At 44.8% G+C, this 18724-nt stretch overlaps 1 protein-coding gene across 3 annotated transcripts in view; it reads right to left on the bottom strand.

Moving 5' to 3' along the window:
* Nucleotides 1-12389, bottom strand: part of LOC120935633 (E1A-binding protein p400-like) — a 164386-nt gene extending 151997 nt beyond the window's left edge. For all 3 annotated transcript variants that reach the window (XM_040347686.1, XM_040347691.1, XM_040347688.1), the window contains exons 1-2: nucleotides 12284-12389; nucleotides 8469-9843 (exon numbers count right to left, since the gene is read on the bottom strand). In XM_040347686.1, coding sequence (XP_040203620.1) covers nucleotides 8469-9803 — 1335 coding nt within the window. In that variant the 5' untranslated portion in view covers nucleotides 9804-9843; nucleotides 12284-12389. The remainder of the gene's footprint in view (nucleotides 1-8468; nucleotides 9844-12283) is intronic.
* Between the last annotated feature and the right edge of the window lie 6335 nt (nucleotides 12390-18724).

The following is an 18724-nucleotide window of genomic DNA, read 5'->3' as shown; positions in this document are numbered from 1 at the left end:
CCTTCCTCACCCCCTAGTGTTAACCCCTTCAATGCCAGTCACATTTATACAGTAATTAGTGCATATTTATTGCACTGATCGCTGTATAAATGTGAATGGCGCCAAAAATGTGTCAAAAGTGTCCGATGTCTCCGCCATAATGTCGCAGTCATGAAAAAAAATGCTGATCGCCGCCATTAGTAGTAAAAAAAAAATAATAAAAAATAATAATTATGTCCCCTATTTTGTAAGCGCAATAACTTTTGCGCAAACCAGACGCTTCTTGCGATTTTTTTTTTTTATTTTTTTTTTTTAACAAAAATATGTAGAATAATACGTATCGCCTAGACTGAGAAAAAAAATTTTTTTTAAAAAAAATTGGGCAATTTATTATAGTAACAAGTAAAAAATATTGTTTTTTTTTCAAAATTGTCGCTCTATTTTTGTTTATAGCGCAAAAAATAAAAACCGCAGAGGTGATCAAATACCACCAAAATAAAGCTCTATTTGTGGGGAAAAAAGAACGTCAATTTTGTTTGGGAGCCACGTCGCATGACCGCGCAATTGTCAGTTAAAGCGACGCAGTGCCGGAAGCTGAAATTTCACCTGGTCAGGAAGGGGTATATGTGCCCAGTAAGGAAGTGGTTAAATAAGGCTGTAACATAACAAAATGTGGAAAAAGTGAAGCGCTGTGAATACTTTCTGGATGCACTGCAGGTAGAAGAGTTGGTGGAAGAATCAATGGGCTACAACTGCTGGGATGTCACCGCACCTGTACTTGATTGAGAACTAAAGTCCCCATCTCCATTACCAAATTATGTTCAAACTGATTATGAGATGAAAGCATACAGATAGAATCTTTGAAGTACTATCAAACCTGAAAAATTAATATGCTATAATTGTATCTCAGATCTTCCATCGTTCCTGAAGAAACTCACCATTAAATGCATCTCATTATATCAATACAGCTGTATCCCTGATATTATAGGGGGGGGGGGGGAGAGAGAAGGAAGCACCATCTCAGTGTAGAGGTTTAACATTACATTTAATTAAAAGTTAAAATGAATTTACGCAAGTGCCGTATTTATCGGCGTATAACATGCGCTGGAGTATAGCACGCACTCTAATTTAAGACAGAAGTTTCAGGGGAAAAAAAACTCTTTAAAAAAAAAAAAAAAAAAAAAAAAACCACTTTGAAGAAAAATAATGGTCAGTGTCCATTTGCAGACTCACCATCTCCTCGTACAGCTATCATCTCCTGTTCACTCGGCGTCGGCAGTCACATACACAGTCCCGCCTCCGCCATCGGCATTGAACCAGCTCCTGTGATTGGTCCAATGCCGGTGGTGGAGGCAGGACTGTGTGTGTGACATCAGAACCATGTAAACAGGAGATGACGGCTCTGTGAATTCCGGCAGCACTCGTTCCCCTCGGAGTCCGAGGTGCACTATCGGTGTAGAACACACACCCGTGATTTTCCCCCTATTTTCAGGGGGAAAAAGTGCGTGTTCTACGCCGATAAATGTCAGGCTCAAATGACTGCAGGGGGAGGGAGAGATTCTGTTGCACTATGCAGAGTTTTCTAATGTTTTCCCCCCACAGCAGGCCTTTATGGCCCAGAATACATATGTTGGGGAGTTTCCTCAACTCCTTTTCTCTCTTTTTTCATCCATAGTAAGTAGGGTTGTCCCGATACCACTTTTTTAGGACTGAGTACGAGTACCGATACTATTATTGGTGCCCATGGATTGAAATCCTGCAGCTCCATTAGCATTGCCCGGGGCGCGATCGCGCGGGGCTGCTGGTAATTGAGGCCACGGCTTTGCGGCCTTCTGCAGGCCTCAGCTTCATTCTGTGATCTGGCGCCATCTTGTGGTGGCCGTTGGCATTACAGGTTACATTACATCTAGCAAAAAAGCAGTTTGTTTTTTCACTGCCATCTCCTTCCCTCTAATTAGAACCCCCAAACATTTTTTTATATATATATATATTTTTTTTTTTTTTATTTTAACACCCTAGAGAATTAAATGGCGGTTGTTGCAATACTTTCTGTCACACCGTATTTGCGCAGCGGTCTTACAAGCGCACTATTCTGGGGAATTTATTAAAAAAAAAAATTATATTGTGAAAGATAATGTTACACCGAGAAAATCGATACCCAACATGTCACGCATCAAAATTGCGTCCACTCATGGAATGGCGACAAACTTTTACCCTTTAAAATCTCCATAAGCAACGTTTAAAAAAAAATTCTACAGGTTGCATGTTTTGAGTTACAGAGGAGGTCTAGGGATAGAATTATTGCTCTCGTTCTACCAATCGCGGCGATACCTCACATGTGTGGTTTGAATACCGCTTTCATATGCGGGCGCTACTCATGTATGCTTCTGCGCGCGAGCTTGGCGGCACGGGGTGCGTTTTTTGGCTCCTAACTTTTTTAGCTGGTTCCTAAATTCCAAGCAAATTTGTGAACCCCTGATATATGGATCATTGTTCAAATTCTCAGCTTTCTCTGTATTCCCCGACCAGTGTCGAGGTTTTTTAACAAAACGGAAAGGCCCTAGGACAGCTCAGCTGACCTTGGCAAACCTCAGAAAAGCTCGGGAGCGGCATCTCCAAACGGCGCTTCTCGGCTCTGAAGCGCGGTACTGCACACCGCTTTGGCTTGAATCCTGCCTGTTTTGTGAGACACTCGCAAACCGAGTTAGGATTTTTAAAAATACAGTGCTCGTATTGCGAAACGCTCATTAACCGCGTTACTCACAATCCGAGGTTCCACTGTACTTACTTGTGCATTTTAACTTTTAATGAAATTAAATGGTAAACCTCTATACTGAGCCGGCGCTACCTTCTCTCTTCCCCTCCTTTTTCATTCAGAGCTGGCTTACTCTTAGAATAGCTGCCTTTTAACTTACTTCCAGCAACCTCATTCCACAAGAAGTTCAACCACTGTACAGCTTATACATACACTATGTATAAACCATGTGAACTGCCTGCCCATTCAGCTATTGATTTTGCACCAGAAAACTGTATTTTTCCCTGATATTATACTATATTGCAAAGATTTTTTATCTACCTCTCGGGGGGTTGAGAGAGAGAGAGAGAGAGAGAGAGAGAGAGAGAGAGAGAGAGAGAGAGAGAGAGAGAGAGAGAGAGAGAGAGAGAGAGAGAGAGAGAGAGAGAGAGAGAGAGAGAGAGAGAGAGAGAGAGAGAGAGACTGACTTCACTGCCCGATTCCCTGACCGAGGATGGCGGCGGAACCAGCCGAGGACCGGGCGATTGCTTAGCCTCGTCTGCCGACATCGTGGGTGCACTGGACAGGCAAAGTGACCATTTTTTTTAAAAGTCAGCAGCTTCCGTATTTGTAGCTGCTGGCTTTTTTTTTTTTTTTTAACGGGTGCACCTCCGCTTTAATAAACAAAAGAAAAATAGTTGCTTTTTGACAAGTAGTACGAAAAATGGTAAACTCTATTGGCTGTAATGCAATAGCACATATTTCCTAAATAGATTACCAACATTAAATATTAAGGGGGGAAAGTTTTTTTACTTTCAGTAGCTTAGTAGATGCCCCCTATTTATTCTTATGTGGTAGTGGAGTGTTGATTTTAGCGTTTTAGTCAGAGGATAAAAATCAATAGACATTTTATACCAAAATGTATTTTAATAATATGCTTTTGAGCAAAAATCTATCTAAAGACAGTTTTCCATTTAAGATACATTAATAATTTTGTTTATTCAGCATGAAATTGAGCTTAGTTATGTAGCATGAGCCTGTATATTCTCTGCAATATTTACATTTTTGGTAAACTCATTCAATGAATACAAGCTCTGCAAGCCGAAATAACATGCATGCAATTCTATGTACACTACAAACTGTATGATTGAATCAGTTCTGATATCGCTCTTTTAACCTGACAGCTTATTATTCTAAATAGGAAACCTTCATTTTGTTTGCAAATATTAAAGGGGTTGTAAGGGTTTGTTTTTTATTTTCTAAATAGGTTCCTTTAAGCTAGTGCATTGTTGGTTCACTTACCTTTGCCTTCAATTTCCCTTCTAAATGTTTTTTTTCTCTTTGTCTGAATTTCTCACTTCCTGTTCCTCCTCAGTAAGCTGTTCTGGCTGACTAACCCCCAGCCAGAATGGCTCGGATGATGGGGGTAAACTTACTGAGAAGGAACAGGAAGTGAAAAAAAATATTTAGAAGGGAAATCGAAGGAAAAGGTAAGTGAACAATGCACTAGCTAGAAAATTACTTGGAACCCCCAAACATTATCTATATTTTAGCAGAGACCCTAGGGAAGAAAATTGCAATTGCTGCAATATTTTATGTCACACTGTATTTGCCCAGCGGCCTTTCAAACGCAATTTTTTGGGTAAAAAAATACACTTCAATAAATAAAAAAAAGAAGAGGTTGGCCCAATTTTTGGGGTTTTAACTACTTTAGACCCGGGCCATAGTAAAAAGACTGCCTCCAGGTGGCTCTATAAATCCAGGAGGTCGTCTTTTTACGGCCTCACGTCCTCCGGCCACTGGGGGGGGGGGGGCGGGGGGCACGCATCCGGCGCGTCCCCGAGATACCGTTGCGCGTGCCTGGCGGCTGCGTTGTCTGCCAGGTACCCGCGATCGGCAATGACAGAGAAGAGACGTGTAAACACAGAGCTCCTGTCAGGGAGAGGAAACAGATGCTGTGTCCCTTGTACATAGAAACACAGCATCGGTCACCTCCCCCAGTCAGTCCCCTCCCCCCACAGTAAGAATCACGCCCAGGATACACATTTAACCCCTTCCTCGCCAGTGACATTTATACAGTAATCAATGCATTTTTATAGCAGTGTTCGCTGTATTAATGTGAATGGTCCCAAAAATGTGTCACAAGATGTGCCTGCCGCAATATCGCAGTCCTGACAAAATTCGCAGATCGCCGTATTACTAGTAAAAAAAAAAAAATTATGAAAAAAAAAAAAATTATGAAAAAAAAAGGCAGAATTCTATCCCCTATTTTGTAGCCACTATAACTTTTGCGCAAACCAATCACTATACGCTTATTGCGATTTTTTTTTTACCAAAAATATGTAGAATACTTATCGTCCTAAACTGAGAAAATAGAGTTTTTTTTTAAAAAAAATGGGATATTTATTATAGCAAAAAGTAAAAAATAGTGTTTTTTTTCAAAATTGTCGCTCTTTTTTTGTTTATAGCGCAAAAAAATAAAAACCGCAGAGGTGATCAAATACCACCAAAAGAAAGCTCTATTTGTGGGGGAAAAAAGGACATACATTTTGTTTGAGAGGCACGCCGCATGACCGCGCAATTTTAATTTAAAGCGACACAGTACTGAAAGCTGACATTTAGCCTGGGCAGGAAGGGGGTATATGTGCCCAGTAAGCAAGTGGTTAATGTGAATTATGTTACGCCACAAGAATCGTGATCCGTCTTCTAAGCAAAAAAATCGTCCCTGGAAGATTTGGCTGCTCAATGACCAGGCCATGTTTTGCGATACGGCACTGCATCGCTTTAACGGACAATTGCGCGGTTGTGCGCCGGTGTACCCAAACAAAAAAGTATTTTTTCCCCACAAATAAAAGCTTTCTTTTAGTGGTATTTGATCACCTCTACAGTTTTTTTTCTTTTTTTTTGCACAATAAAACAAAACACAATATCTTTTACTTTTTGCTATAATAAATATCCCAATTTAAAAAACAAACAATATTCATTTTTCCTTTAGGCTGTTATATATGCTTCTACATATTTCTGGTAAAAAAAAATATTTGCAATAAGCGTATATTGATTGGTTTGCACAAAAGTTATAGCATCTACAAAATAGGGGATAGATTTATGGAATTATTATTTTAATTTTTTTACTAGCAATAGCATTGATCAGGACTAATCCTAAAAAGCCAACCAGCTCAACAAAAAAAAAATGGTCCCGGGTGATGCATTATTGTGGTTTAACCCCTTAAAGACCTGAAAGCAAATTTGCGTACGGTCGGCGGAAAGGGGTAAAGGATGCGGTGCCCCTGATTACCCACCAATTGGTTTCATGTGTGTCTTTAAAAATCACTTATGAACCAGAGAAATGTTTACATTTTACTAAGGGCCTGTTTGATTACATATGACAGAAATAGTAAATATGATAGAACGTTTCATTACCCAATAACACTTGCAGACTATCCACAAGAGTCCTTTTAGGCTCGAGTCCCACAAGTGTGATGCAATTGTGACTCGATATGTAGTGTGGTTCGCAGATTCCATGGGGCCAAATCACACTGTAAATCACTCAGAAGTAGCACAGAGACTTTTTCCAAAATTGCAGAGTTGTATTAATGTTAACGAGCACCATTGAAAATAATGTGATTTGTGTTGTCATGCGATTATGTGACTCAGGTGACATCTGAAATCAAACTAGTATGAACCAGGCCTTACACAAGAACTCCGCTTTTTGACAGCAGTTATGCAATACATAGCAATTCTCAGCTGTAATTTTTGATGGGTGTAGATATAAGCAACAGAGAAGGTGAGCCCTACAAGATACATCCTTTATACTAAGCGAGTACAGTCTATAAATAATAAACATATGAAGTACAATAATAAAATACATGCAAATTTCCCAGGGGTTTATGGTTTTAAAGACCCTGCAGATACACAAATATATCTTGATCTGTCCAAAAATGCACTCCGCTCATAATTTCCTGTCAGACTGGCAACACGTGCCTTTTCTGTGTTGAAATAACAAGAAATTGTCAGCTCTGTCTCACTGTCCTTCGCTAAAAACTGCTAGCGCTGGATCCCTCACTGTCATCTCCACAACAGAGGGAAGAATTGTTCTGTAGGCCATGATAGGAACTGGGAGGGCTTTTGAGATAGCTAAGAAAGTGTGCACAGGTCACAGTATATAAACATGATATCAAAGGGTCGGATCCGTTTAAATAACAAACATTTCACACTTGCCTGCTCTGTGCAATGGTTTTCCACAGAGCAGCCATGATTCTCCTCTTCTCATGCCCCCTGCCGGCGCTCCTAGCTAGTGTTTTCGGAGCAAGCTTGCTCTGTGCCCCCATAGACCCGAGCAAGCTTGCTCCTAAGCCACTGTCCCTTCACACACAGAGCACAGCTCGGGCCCACCCCCTTCTCATTGGCTGTGATCAACAGTAGCGCGAAACAATGGCTGCCACTGCTGCCTCAGCTAATGAGGGAAAGACCCGGAACAGCCGAGACGCTCGTACACATCGCTGGATCAAGATGGGTCCAAGTTAAGTATTAGGGAGGCTGCCGCGCACAGAAGGTTTGGACCTTGGACCTTTAAACCACTTTAAGGGTATATTATAGGGTTGCACCAATACTAAGCATTTGCACGAGTACTCATGCAAATGATCCAATACCTGAAGCCGATACCTGTGCGGTGAGATTGGAGCCCCTACAACCATTCATTTAGTATGCACCGCAAAGGTATCGGTACTCGGTATCAGAGAGTACTTGACCGAAAGCATTGGTAGTCGTACTCGCCGGTAAAAAACGGTATTGGTACAACTCTAGTATATTTGATACACCAGGGGTTGACAAATTTGCTTGGAATCTAGGAGCCAGCTAAAAAAGTTAGGAGCCAGAAAACGCACCCCGTCCCGACGAGCTTGCGCGCAGAAGCAAACATACGTGAGCAGCGACCGCATATGTAAACGGTGTTCAAACCACACATGTGAGGTATCGCCGCGATTGGTAGAGTGAGAGCAATAATTCTAGCCCTAGACCTCCTCTGTAACTCAAAACATGCAAGCTGTAGAATTTTTTAAACGTCGCCTATGGAGATTTTAAAGGGTAAAAGTTTGTCGCCATTCCACGAGCGGACGTAATTTTGAAGCGTGACATGTTGGGTATCAATTTACTCAGCGTAACATTAGATTTCATAGGAATAGGAATAACTTTACTGTTGTCTTATTTTTTAATAAAAAAAAAAAAAAGTGTAATTTTTTCCCAAAAAAGTGCGCTTGTAAGACCGCTGCGCAAATAAGGCGTGACAGAAAGTATTGCAACGATCGCCAATTTGTTTTCTAGGGTGTTAGGATAAAAAATATATATAATGTTTGGGGGTTCCAATTAGAGGGAAGAAGATGGCAGTGAAAATAGTGAAAAATTACATTAGAATTGCTGTTTAACTTGTAATGCTTAACTTGTAATACCAACGGCCACCACCAGATGGTGCCAGCTTACACATCTGGTGGTAATAACTTGTAATACCAACGGCTCACCACCAGATGGCGCCAGCTCACAAAAAAAATATATATTTTTTTTTTTGCCCCCCTTCCAAGCCAAGTCGCCAGGACCCTATTTTTAGTCGCCATGGCGACCTGGCGCCTGGGATTTGTCGAGCCCTGTGATACACATATAGAGAACAAATAAGAAAAGTTTATATTTGGAATTTACAACTACATATACTTTTAAGTGTAACATCTCTCAACCATTAATCATGGAGCAAAGTAAACGAACTTACCGGCATTGCAATGGCCACAGAATTTTTGTGTACTTCTTCCTCTTCCACTTCCATTTCTACTTCCAGATCCAAATCATTTTGTTTTAGAAAGTGTTGCAGGGATAATGGTGGCTTCTTTCTGAATGCCAAGTAATCCATCATGTTTCCTTGACACTGCTGCAGAAAGAATATTTCAATCAGATACTCCTTAAAATTTTCCTTGAAGACTATCATGTTTTTGTAGTGATGATCCGAACACTGTTTTCTTAACTGAGCAACTTCAGCATTTGCAGGTGGGATCACTAGAAGCCTTTTCGTTTGCTTTTTTAGGGTACTACTCAGTGTTGGAGTCAGAGGAAGACTAGACAGTCCCTGAGGAGCAGAAGCCCGCGATGGACTTGTTGGAGTTTGTTGTGATTGTACACCAAAGGTCGATGTCCCTGTAACACCCGCTATCATCCCTCCAGAAGTCCTATCAAAGCTGATGGTCCTTCCCAGCTGCTGGCCATGTATAACCTGTGGCTGCTGAATGAACTGTCCTTGTATAATACTGCTTATTTGCGTTGGTATATTGGTGGCCGTTAGGTGACTTGAAGTCGCCAAGCTTTGTATACCAGTTCCTGCTGCAACAGCATTCTGTGAACCAAATTGATGAACAGTGCCAGCAGGCTGTGAATTGGAGTGCAACAAAGTACGAGTCTGAACTGGTGTGGAGGTGCTAGAAGGAAGATGCATTTGTGTTCCCGGTGATATCTGAGTAATTCCAGAGCCCTCCTGAAAGACAAAGTGCCCTGTGCCAGAAGCACCAAGACTAAGCTGCCTGACAAACAAACTTGCATCTACAAATCCATGAGTGGGACTCTGGCTGCACATTCCCAAGCTAGTTCCAGTTGTTGTTGTTCGAACGCCTTGTATTGCTTGGATTGGCACAGAGTTGGGCTGTGTCGGACTCTGTGTTTGGACTTGCTGAGACATTGGAGAAGTGACCTGAATATAGGAAGGAGATCCATGTTCAAACCTCCTTGGCTGGGAACTGAACTGGAATCCAGGAGAGGCTGGACTTGCTATTGGTAGTGAAGTCAGAGTTATCTGCTGGTTACCAGTCACCACCTGCCCCACATTCTGTAATGTAATGTTCACATTCTGACCGGCAACTGGATTACGGCTCATTATGAGTTGCTGTATTTGGTAGCTGGGTGACTGTGGTCCAGCAGAACTGACGGCTGGTGTATAGGACTGTGCAGGTGACTGGGGTGTGGCTTTGTTAGGCCTTTGCTGCTCTCCATCATTCCCTGAGCTGTTTTTAGGTGGCTGAGGTGTAGATTGAGTATCCTGGGGACTGCTACCATGGGGCATTATAACCCCAGCCCCCAAGCACAATTCAATCTATGCAATCCTGAAAAATAAAAAAAACAACATAATTAGCTTTGATACAAGTCATAATGAACACAAGAGCAAAAACATAAAAGAACATGGTCGCAATAGGCTTTCACAGAAACATACAAATTCCACCTTACTTGTGTTTAATAACATCTTTCATATACAAAAAACAAGCAATTTTAATTCCAGGTTAAAAAAAAAACCAAATTACAATATTAATAAAAAACATCTTAACAGAAGTGTTAAAATGACCACCATATATGAATGCGAATCTCCCAAATCCTCACAGCGATCTGTTCACAATCAAATGGGATAAAAGCTGGCCTTTCCAGAAACACAATTATTTTTTTTATTCAAAATAAAAGTATTTCCGTGTATGTCCCCATTGTACGAAGCAAATCCAGTATTAAAGCCCATATACACGATCGGATATTTCGACAATAATTGTCCGATGGACGTGTTTTGTTGGATAATCCAACAGTCTGTATTCTCCATCGGACAATTGTTGTTGGAATTTACGACAACAAACGTTGGCTGTGCATGCTCTCAAATTGTCCAACAACAAATGTGTTCCGTCAGATTATTTGATCGTGTGTACACAAATCCGTCGGAATAAAATCCAAAGTACAAACACGCATGCTCTGAACCAATGCTAAACATCAGACGACAATAGCAGAAGTTGCCCAAAGGGTGGCGGTAAAGAGCTGAAAGGCCAATTCAGTGGTGAACCGATGTGGAAGGTAGCAAGTTTTGAGACCCTCGGAAGTGTCAGATATTTTACAGATCAGAATTGCCTGGTATTCAAGCGTAACCCTTAGTGCCCATTCACACTACACACACACAGAAAAAAAGCATGTAACTGCACATAGTGTATATGTAAACTTTACTAGGATACTCTGTAGCCTCGCTCCTCTCTGCCAACGCAGTCATAGCCACTGGGCACGCACAGCGTATGCGCGAGTCGCACTGTGCTCTCTTAGTGGCCAGGCAATCTTCTGGGGGCTGTGACGAGTCCCAGAAGATTGCAGAGAGGGAGGGGCCGCCTAGGAGAAGAGGAGGAGTCACCTAGGCGGCCAAGAGCAGGAAGGAGGAAGTGGGACAGGAAGTCTCACTCTAAACCAAGTACCCACCTCCAAAAAAATGACATGCCAAATGTGGCATGTAAGGGGGGCGAGGGGTGCTTAAAGATATTGTAAACCGTTGCTTACAACTTAATGTTACAAGTAAGCCTATATTAAGGCTTACCTGTAGCTAACAAAGATATCTCCTAAACCTACACGGTTTAGGAGATATCCCTGTATTTCCATGCGGCACATGCGCACTTAAGCCGTTGCTTCAGTTGTACTGTGCCATCATCGCGGCTCCGGCCAATCCCAGCGCAGGAGCCGCGAGAACCGGGATTCACTCCAGGACAACATGTCGGAGGCCGGAGGGGGAGATGTGGACCGCTGCGGGGGCTTCGATCGGAAGGTAAGTAAAACATTATCTAGCTGATTAGGCCTTTTTCTTGCAGGATTTTTATTTTTTTCCATTTTTGAACGGAGGGTTTACTTCCTCTTTAAAGTGGGTGGAACTCCGCTTTAAGGGCTGTACTGTAGGAGTCTTTTCTAATTCAACTGCGTTTTTACGTATTAATAAAATGTATATATTTTAATTAAAAAAAAAAAATCTATTGATTTAGTACGCACCAAAAAAAAATCCCACAAATCTTCAATATACAAATTAACCAAGGGATGTGGTGCTATACTGTCCAGAAGCAGAGTTTTGGCCTCAAAACACCAATAGAGGGTAAATCTTCCAATGGGGACACTAGTTCTGGTGACATCCAGGGATTGGCTCACTTTGAAAGATTTCCAATCACTTCCTGTTTTGGCTATGGGACAGGAAGTGGAGGGAAATCTCCCCAATGGGGACACAGATGGCAAAAAAAGACTGACAGGGTGTATAACTCCCCCCCCCCCCCTTTACTCTATCTAAAATGAAAACAAGTTGGCAGCTTAGATGGTACAATCAGGAGTGTATGGAGAGGGAAGAGCCAGCAGCTGGCTGTCTATACAGCTTGCTCTGTGTTAGTAAATACAATACAGGTCACTACCTCCTATGCACAGCCAGTAGCCAGGCTCTGGAGGGACGCACAGCTCTCCAGTCTGTTCAGGCCGAGCCGCCCGCCGGAGACACACAATGGAAGGATAGGAAGTTCCCTGTGCGGGCCTCGGTGTAGGCCTGAACCATGTCTGCCTCTCACACACACAGAGAAAAGGCCGCTCCGGGCCCGCACTGCCCCCCGCTGGGTGGAGGGGAACACACACATAAGGAAGGAGAGGCGCCTCCACACGTTGTTTGTGTGAGTGCGGAAAGTTCTCCTTATCACCAGCCCGCCCGAACCTCCCTTCTCTCCGAGTCCCGCCACATTCCCCCCCGACCTCCCACAGCACCGCTCCGCTCTTCATACTCACCCCACACACGCTCCGGCACCGCTCCTCCGCCCGCCACACTCACAAAAGGCAGTCCGGATCTCCGCCGGAGGATCCCCTCACTGTGGTGCCCGGCACGGGACACAACAAAACAAAGACTTCCTTCGCGTGCCGCTAGGGGGCGCAGCTAGGATTATTCCTCGCTGTGTCCCCCCTACAAGCCTGTTCTCCCATCTATTTCTATGTACAGTTTACGTGTGTGTCCAGATAATGCATACAAAGTGTGCGGAGAGGATGAGGGGCTTTAATCTCTTTATTTACCCCCTTGCTGACCAGGCCATTTTTTTGCGATACGGCACTGCGTGTCTTTAACCACTTAAGCCCCGGACCATTTTGTTGCTAAATGCCCAGGCCAGGTTTTGCGATTCGGCACTGCGTCGCTTTAACAGACAATTGCGCGGTCGTGCGACGTGGCTCCCAAACAAAATTGGTGTCCTTTTTTCCCCACAAATAGAGCTTTCTTTTGGTGGTATTTGATCACCTCTGCGGTTTTTATTTTTTGCGCTATAAACAAAAATAGAGCGACAATTTTGAAAAAAATTCAATATTTTTTACTTTTTGCTATAATAAATATCCCCCAAAAACATATATCAATTTTTTTTTCCTATGCCGATACGTATTCTTCTACCTATTTTTGGTAAAAAAATCGCAATAAGCGTTTATCGATTGGTTTGCGCAAAATTTATAGCGTTTACAAAATAGGGGATAGTTTTATTGCATTTTTATTATTTTTTTTTTTTTTTAATACTAATGGCGGCGATCAGCGATTATTTTCGTGACTGCGACATTATGGCGGACACTTCGGACAATTTTGACACATTTTTGGGACCATTGTCATTTTCACAGCAAAAAATGCATTTAAATTTCATTGTTTGTTGTGAAAATGACAGTTGCAGTTTGGGAGTTAACCACAGGGGGCGCTGTAGGAGTTAGGGTACACCTAGTGTGTGTTTACAACTGTAGGGGGGTGTGGCTGTAGGACTGACGTCATCGATCGAGTCTCCCTATAAAAGGGATCACTCGATCGATGCGCCGCCACAGTGAAGCACGGGGAAGCCGTGTTTACATACAGCTCTCCCCGTTCTTCAGATCCGGGGAGCGATCGCGACGGATCGGCTATAAACGAATAGCCGCGCTGTCGTCCCGGATCGCTCCCCGCGGGAATCCGACCGCCGCATGTAGCGGGGGGGTCCCGATCGGACCCCCGACCCGCGGAAAGGCGGGGACGTACCTGTACGCCCATCTGCCTGTACGTGCCATTCTGTGGACGTACATATACATGCGGCGGTCGGCAAGTGGTTAAATGACAATTGTGCGAGTCGGTGCGACGCTGTACCCAAATAATATTTACGTCCTTTTTTCCCCACAAATAAAAAACGCAGAGGTTATTAAATCCCACCAAAAGATGGGGGTATTTGATCACCTCTGTGGTTTTAAAAAAAAAATTGCGCTATAAACAAAAAAAGAGCGACAATTTTGAAAAAAAAAAATAAAAAATATTTGTTACTTTCTGTTATAATATATATCCAATAAAAAAAATAGAAAAAAATCGCATTTCTTTATCAATTTAGGCCAATATGTATTCTGCTACATATTTTTTATTAAAAAAAATCACAATAAGCGTATAATGATTGGTTTGCGCAAAAGTTATAACGTTTACAAACTATGGGATATTTGTATTTATGTTTTACTAGTAATCAGTGGTGGCCCGTCCATTAGGGCCACCACCATTAGCACCTGATTAAAGCCATAGGCTTCAAAATAGGGTGGGCTCGTGGCGCAGAGCATTGCACCATGAGCCCACCCAAAAATGTTATATTTGCTGTTGAAACACTGATCCTCAATCCGACCAATTAGAAGCGGGTGCGAGATCCGTGTTCAGATTAACTGAAAAGAGAAGACTCCCGATTGGCAGCTGCCGTGGAGAAGGGAGGAAACGGAAGCTGCCGCCGCCATACAGGCCCATGGAGAGCAGGGGCGCATTAGGCTGCCGCTGAGCAGGGCAATCCGCCGGTGAAGCGATGGGGTATCAGTGGCATACTGTTTGCCGCCCCCCCCCCCCCCCAAAAAAAATTACCTCTGGCCGCCACTGCTAGTAATCGTGGCGACTTATGGCGGGACTGCAATATTGCAGCAGACAAATCTGACACTAACTGACTCTTGGGGACCAGTGACACTAAGGCCCCGTACTCACGACCAAACATGTCTGCTGAAACTGGTTCGCGGACCAGTTTCAGCAGACATGTTTGGCCGTGTGTAGGCCCGAGCGGACCATTTTCGGGCGGATCGGACAGGTTTCCAGCGGACAACTGTTTCCTGGACTTGCTTTAAAACAGTCCGCTGGAAACCTGTCCGCCCGGACATGTACGGTCGTCTGTACAGACCTACCGTACATGTCCTGCCGCCCGCCATCCCTCGCATGCGTCGAATGACTTCGACGCATGCGTGGAAGCATTTTAAAGGCAGGCCGCCCACGTCGCCGCGTCATTGTCGCGGCGACACCGCGTCATCGACGCGGCGACACCGCGGACACGCCCCGCGTATTGTTTACGCGCGGACCTCTGTTCGATGGTGTGTACAGCCATCGAACAGAAGTCCCCGGGCAGACATGTCCGATGAAAACGGTCCGCGAACCGGTTTCATCGGACATGTCTGCTCGTGAGTACTCGGCCTAATACAATGATCAGTGCTAAAAAATAAGCACTGTCGCTGTACTAATGACAGTGGCTGGAAAGGGGTTAACATGCCCTCAGGGGCGGACTGACAACTCATGGGGCCCTCGGGCAATAGGAGATTATGAGGCCCCCAGGCAATAGATTATGGGGCCACACAGTACTGTATACACACATACACAATATACACACAATATGCACACACAGTATACCCATACAGTATACATACACACAGACTACACAGACAGACAGACAGTACACACAGTGTACATACACACAGAATACACATACAGACACACAGAATACATACACACAGACTACACATACAGACAGACAGTACACACAGGCCCAGATTCTCAAAGGACTTATGACGGCACAACGCCATTTGCGCCGTCGTAAGTCCTAATCTGGGCCGTCGTATCTATGCGACTGATTCTTAGAATCAGTTACGCATAGATATCCCTTAGATCTGACAGGCGTAAGGCTCTTACGCTGTCAGATCTTAAATGCAACTTTTTTTCCCGCCGCTAGGTGTCGCCTCGTCGTTTTCCCCGTCGTCTATGCAAATTAGCTATTTACGCGAGATTCCCGAACGTACGTGCGGACGACGCAGTGAATTTACGACGTTAGCGTAAACTTGCCCCTGCTATATGAGGGGCAAGTTTACGAAGGTCCGTTGTATGCCATGTTAAGTATGGCGTCGGGTCAGCGTCGGCTTTTTCCGTCGTTTTCCTAAGTAGTCTGCGAATACGACTTTACGTCAATGACGCTCACATGGGGGTCATTGACGTTTTCCGTCGTAAGCTGGACCATGCGCACTGGGCTATTTTTCCGCCCGGCGCATGCACAGTTTGATCGGCGCGGTGGCGCGCTTAATTTAAATACAAGCCGCCCCCTTTGAATTACGCGGCCTTACGCCGGGCCATTTACACTACGCCGCCGCAAATTACAGAGCAAGTGCTTGGAGAATACGGCACTTGCTCCAGTAATTTGCGGCAGCGTAGTGTAAATGGCTTACGCTACGCCGCCGCGGATTCTACAAGAATCTGGCCCACAGTGTACATACACACAGAATACACATACATACAAACAGAATACACATACATACACACAGAATACACATACAGACACACAGAATACACATACAGACACACAGAATACACATACATACACACAGAATACACATACAGACACACAGAATACACATACATACATATACAGACACACAGAATACACATACATACACACAGAATACACATACAGACACACAGAATACACATACAGACACACAGAATACACATACATACACACAGAATACACATACAGACACACAGAATACACATACATACACATACAGACACACATACATACATACACACAGAATACACATACAGACACACAGTACACACAGTGTACATACACACAGAATACACATACATACACACACACAGAATACACATACAGAAACACAGTGTACATACACACAGAATACACATACAGACACACAGTATACATACACACACTGAGAAGGTACTGGAGAGCTATAATCTTGGGATTTTTAGACCAAAAGGATGTTGGTAAGGGACATTTCAGAGACAAATGTAAAAAAAACCACACATTTTTACATACCGTCCCTGGTTTTACTGAGGCTGGCAACCCTGATGGGTCCCCCTAGTGGCATGGGGCCCTCGGGCTGTGCCAGAGTGCCCGAATGGTCAGTCCGCCCCTGCATGCACTTGTATATGTTAATTTGTACCCAGGCCCGGACTGGCCATAGGGCATACCGGGCATATGCCCGGTGGGCCGCGGCGGCCCGCGGGCCGGTAGTGGCCCGCGAATGGCCCTTTGCGGCCCGCGGGCCGATCGCGGCCCGCGAACGGCCCTCGGTGGCCCGCGAACGGCCCTAGGCGGCCCGCATGTCACTTCTACCCAGAGGTGTACCAAGGCCCTTGGGGCGGACTGGGCTGGGTTGCAAGAATGCATTTGCCCCCTGGGCTGCTCTAATGTCCTGCAAAAAGGCCACTGAACTGGCCGAGTGCGCCACCTGCCACAAGTTGTGGATTGTCCACTGGCCACGTCACCTGCCATGTCACCTGGCCACGTCACCTGCCACAAGTTGTGGATTGTCCACTTGCCACGTCACCTGCTTCAAGTTGTGTATTGTCCACTTGCCATGTCATCTGCCATGTCACCTGGCCACATCACCTGCCACATCACCTGGCCACATCACCTGCCACAAGTTGTGGAATGTCCACTGGCCACGTCACCTGCCACGTCAACTGGCCACGTCACCTGCCACAAGTTGTGGATTGTCCACTTGCCACGTCACCTGACCACGACACCTGCCACAAGTTGTGGATTGTCCACTTGCCACATCACCTGCCACAAGTGGATTATGCACTTGCCAAATCACCTGGCCACGTCACCTGCCACAAATTGTGGATTGTCCACTGGCCATGTCACCTGGCCACGTCACCTGCCACATCACCTGGCCACGTCACCTGCCACAAGTTGTGGAATGTCCACTGGCCACGTCACCTGCCACGTCAACTGGCCATGTCACCTGCCACAAGTTGTGGATTGTCCACTTGCCACGTCACCTGCCTCAAGTTGTGTATTGTCCACTTGCCACGTCATCTGCCATGTCACTTGGCCACGCCACCTGCCACAAGTTGTGGATTGTCCACTGGCCACGTCACCTGGCCACGTCACCTGCCACAAGTTGTGGATTGTCCACTTGCCATGTCACCTGGCCACGTCACCTTCCACGTCACCTGCCACATCACCTGGCCACGTCACCTGCCACGTCAACTGGCCATGTCACCTGCCACAAGTTGTGGATTGTCCACTTGCCACGTCATCTGACCACGACACCTGCCACAAGTTGTGGATTGTCCACTTGTCACGTCACCTGCCACAAGTGGATTATCCACTTGCCAAATCACCTGGCCACGTCACCTGCCACAAGTTGTGGATTGTCCACTGGCCACGTCACCTGGCCACGTCACCTGCCACAAGTTGTGGATTGTCCACTTGCAATGTCACCTGCCACTTCACCTGCCACATCACCTGGCCACGTCACCTGCCACATCACCTGGCCACGTCACCTGCCACGTCAACTGGCCACGTCACCTGCCACAAGTTGTGGATTGTCCACTTGCCACGTCACCTGACCACGACACCTGCCACAAGTTGTGGATTGTCCACTTGTCATGTCACCTGCCACAAGTGGATTATCCACTTGCCAAATCACCTGGCCACGTCACCTGCCACGTCACCTGCCACATCACCTGGCCACGTCACCTGCCACAAGTTGTGGAATGTCCACTGGCCACGTTACCTGCCACAAGTTGTGGATTGTCCACTTGCCACGTCACCTGCCTCAAGTTGTGTATTGTCCACTTGCCACGTCATCTGCCATGTCACCTGGCCACGCCACCTGCCACAAGTTGTGGATTGTCCACTGGCCACGTCACCTGCCACAAGTTGTGGATTGTCCACAATGCAATGCAAACAATTACATTTTTAATGTTTTTTTATGGTTTTTCATAATTTGCCATAATTTTTGAGATTTCTAATGTAAAAAAATAGGTCACCTTTAAAAACGCCTATAAACTAAATCGTTTAGCAGCGATTTGCCGCGATTTGCGTCTGAAACGCGAAAACTTTTGCGTCTGAACCCAAAATTTTGCTTCTGAAAAAAACGAGCCTAAACCCAACTGCTTTAAAACGCAAAAAAAAAAAAAAAACG

This window comes from Rana temporaria, chromosome 1 (assembly GCF_905171775.1).
Source record: "Rana temporaria chromosome 1, aRanTem1.1, whole genome shotgun sequence".
Classification (NCBI taxonomy): domain Eukaryota; kingdom Metazoa; phylum Chordata; class Amphibia; order Anura; family Ranidae; genus Rana; species Rana temporaria.
Note: the sequence above shows the minus strand (reverse complement) of the source record. Positions and strands in the feature narration are given on the sequence as shown.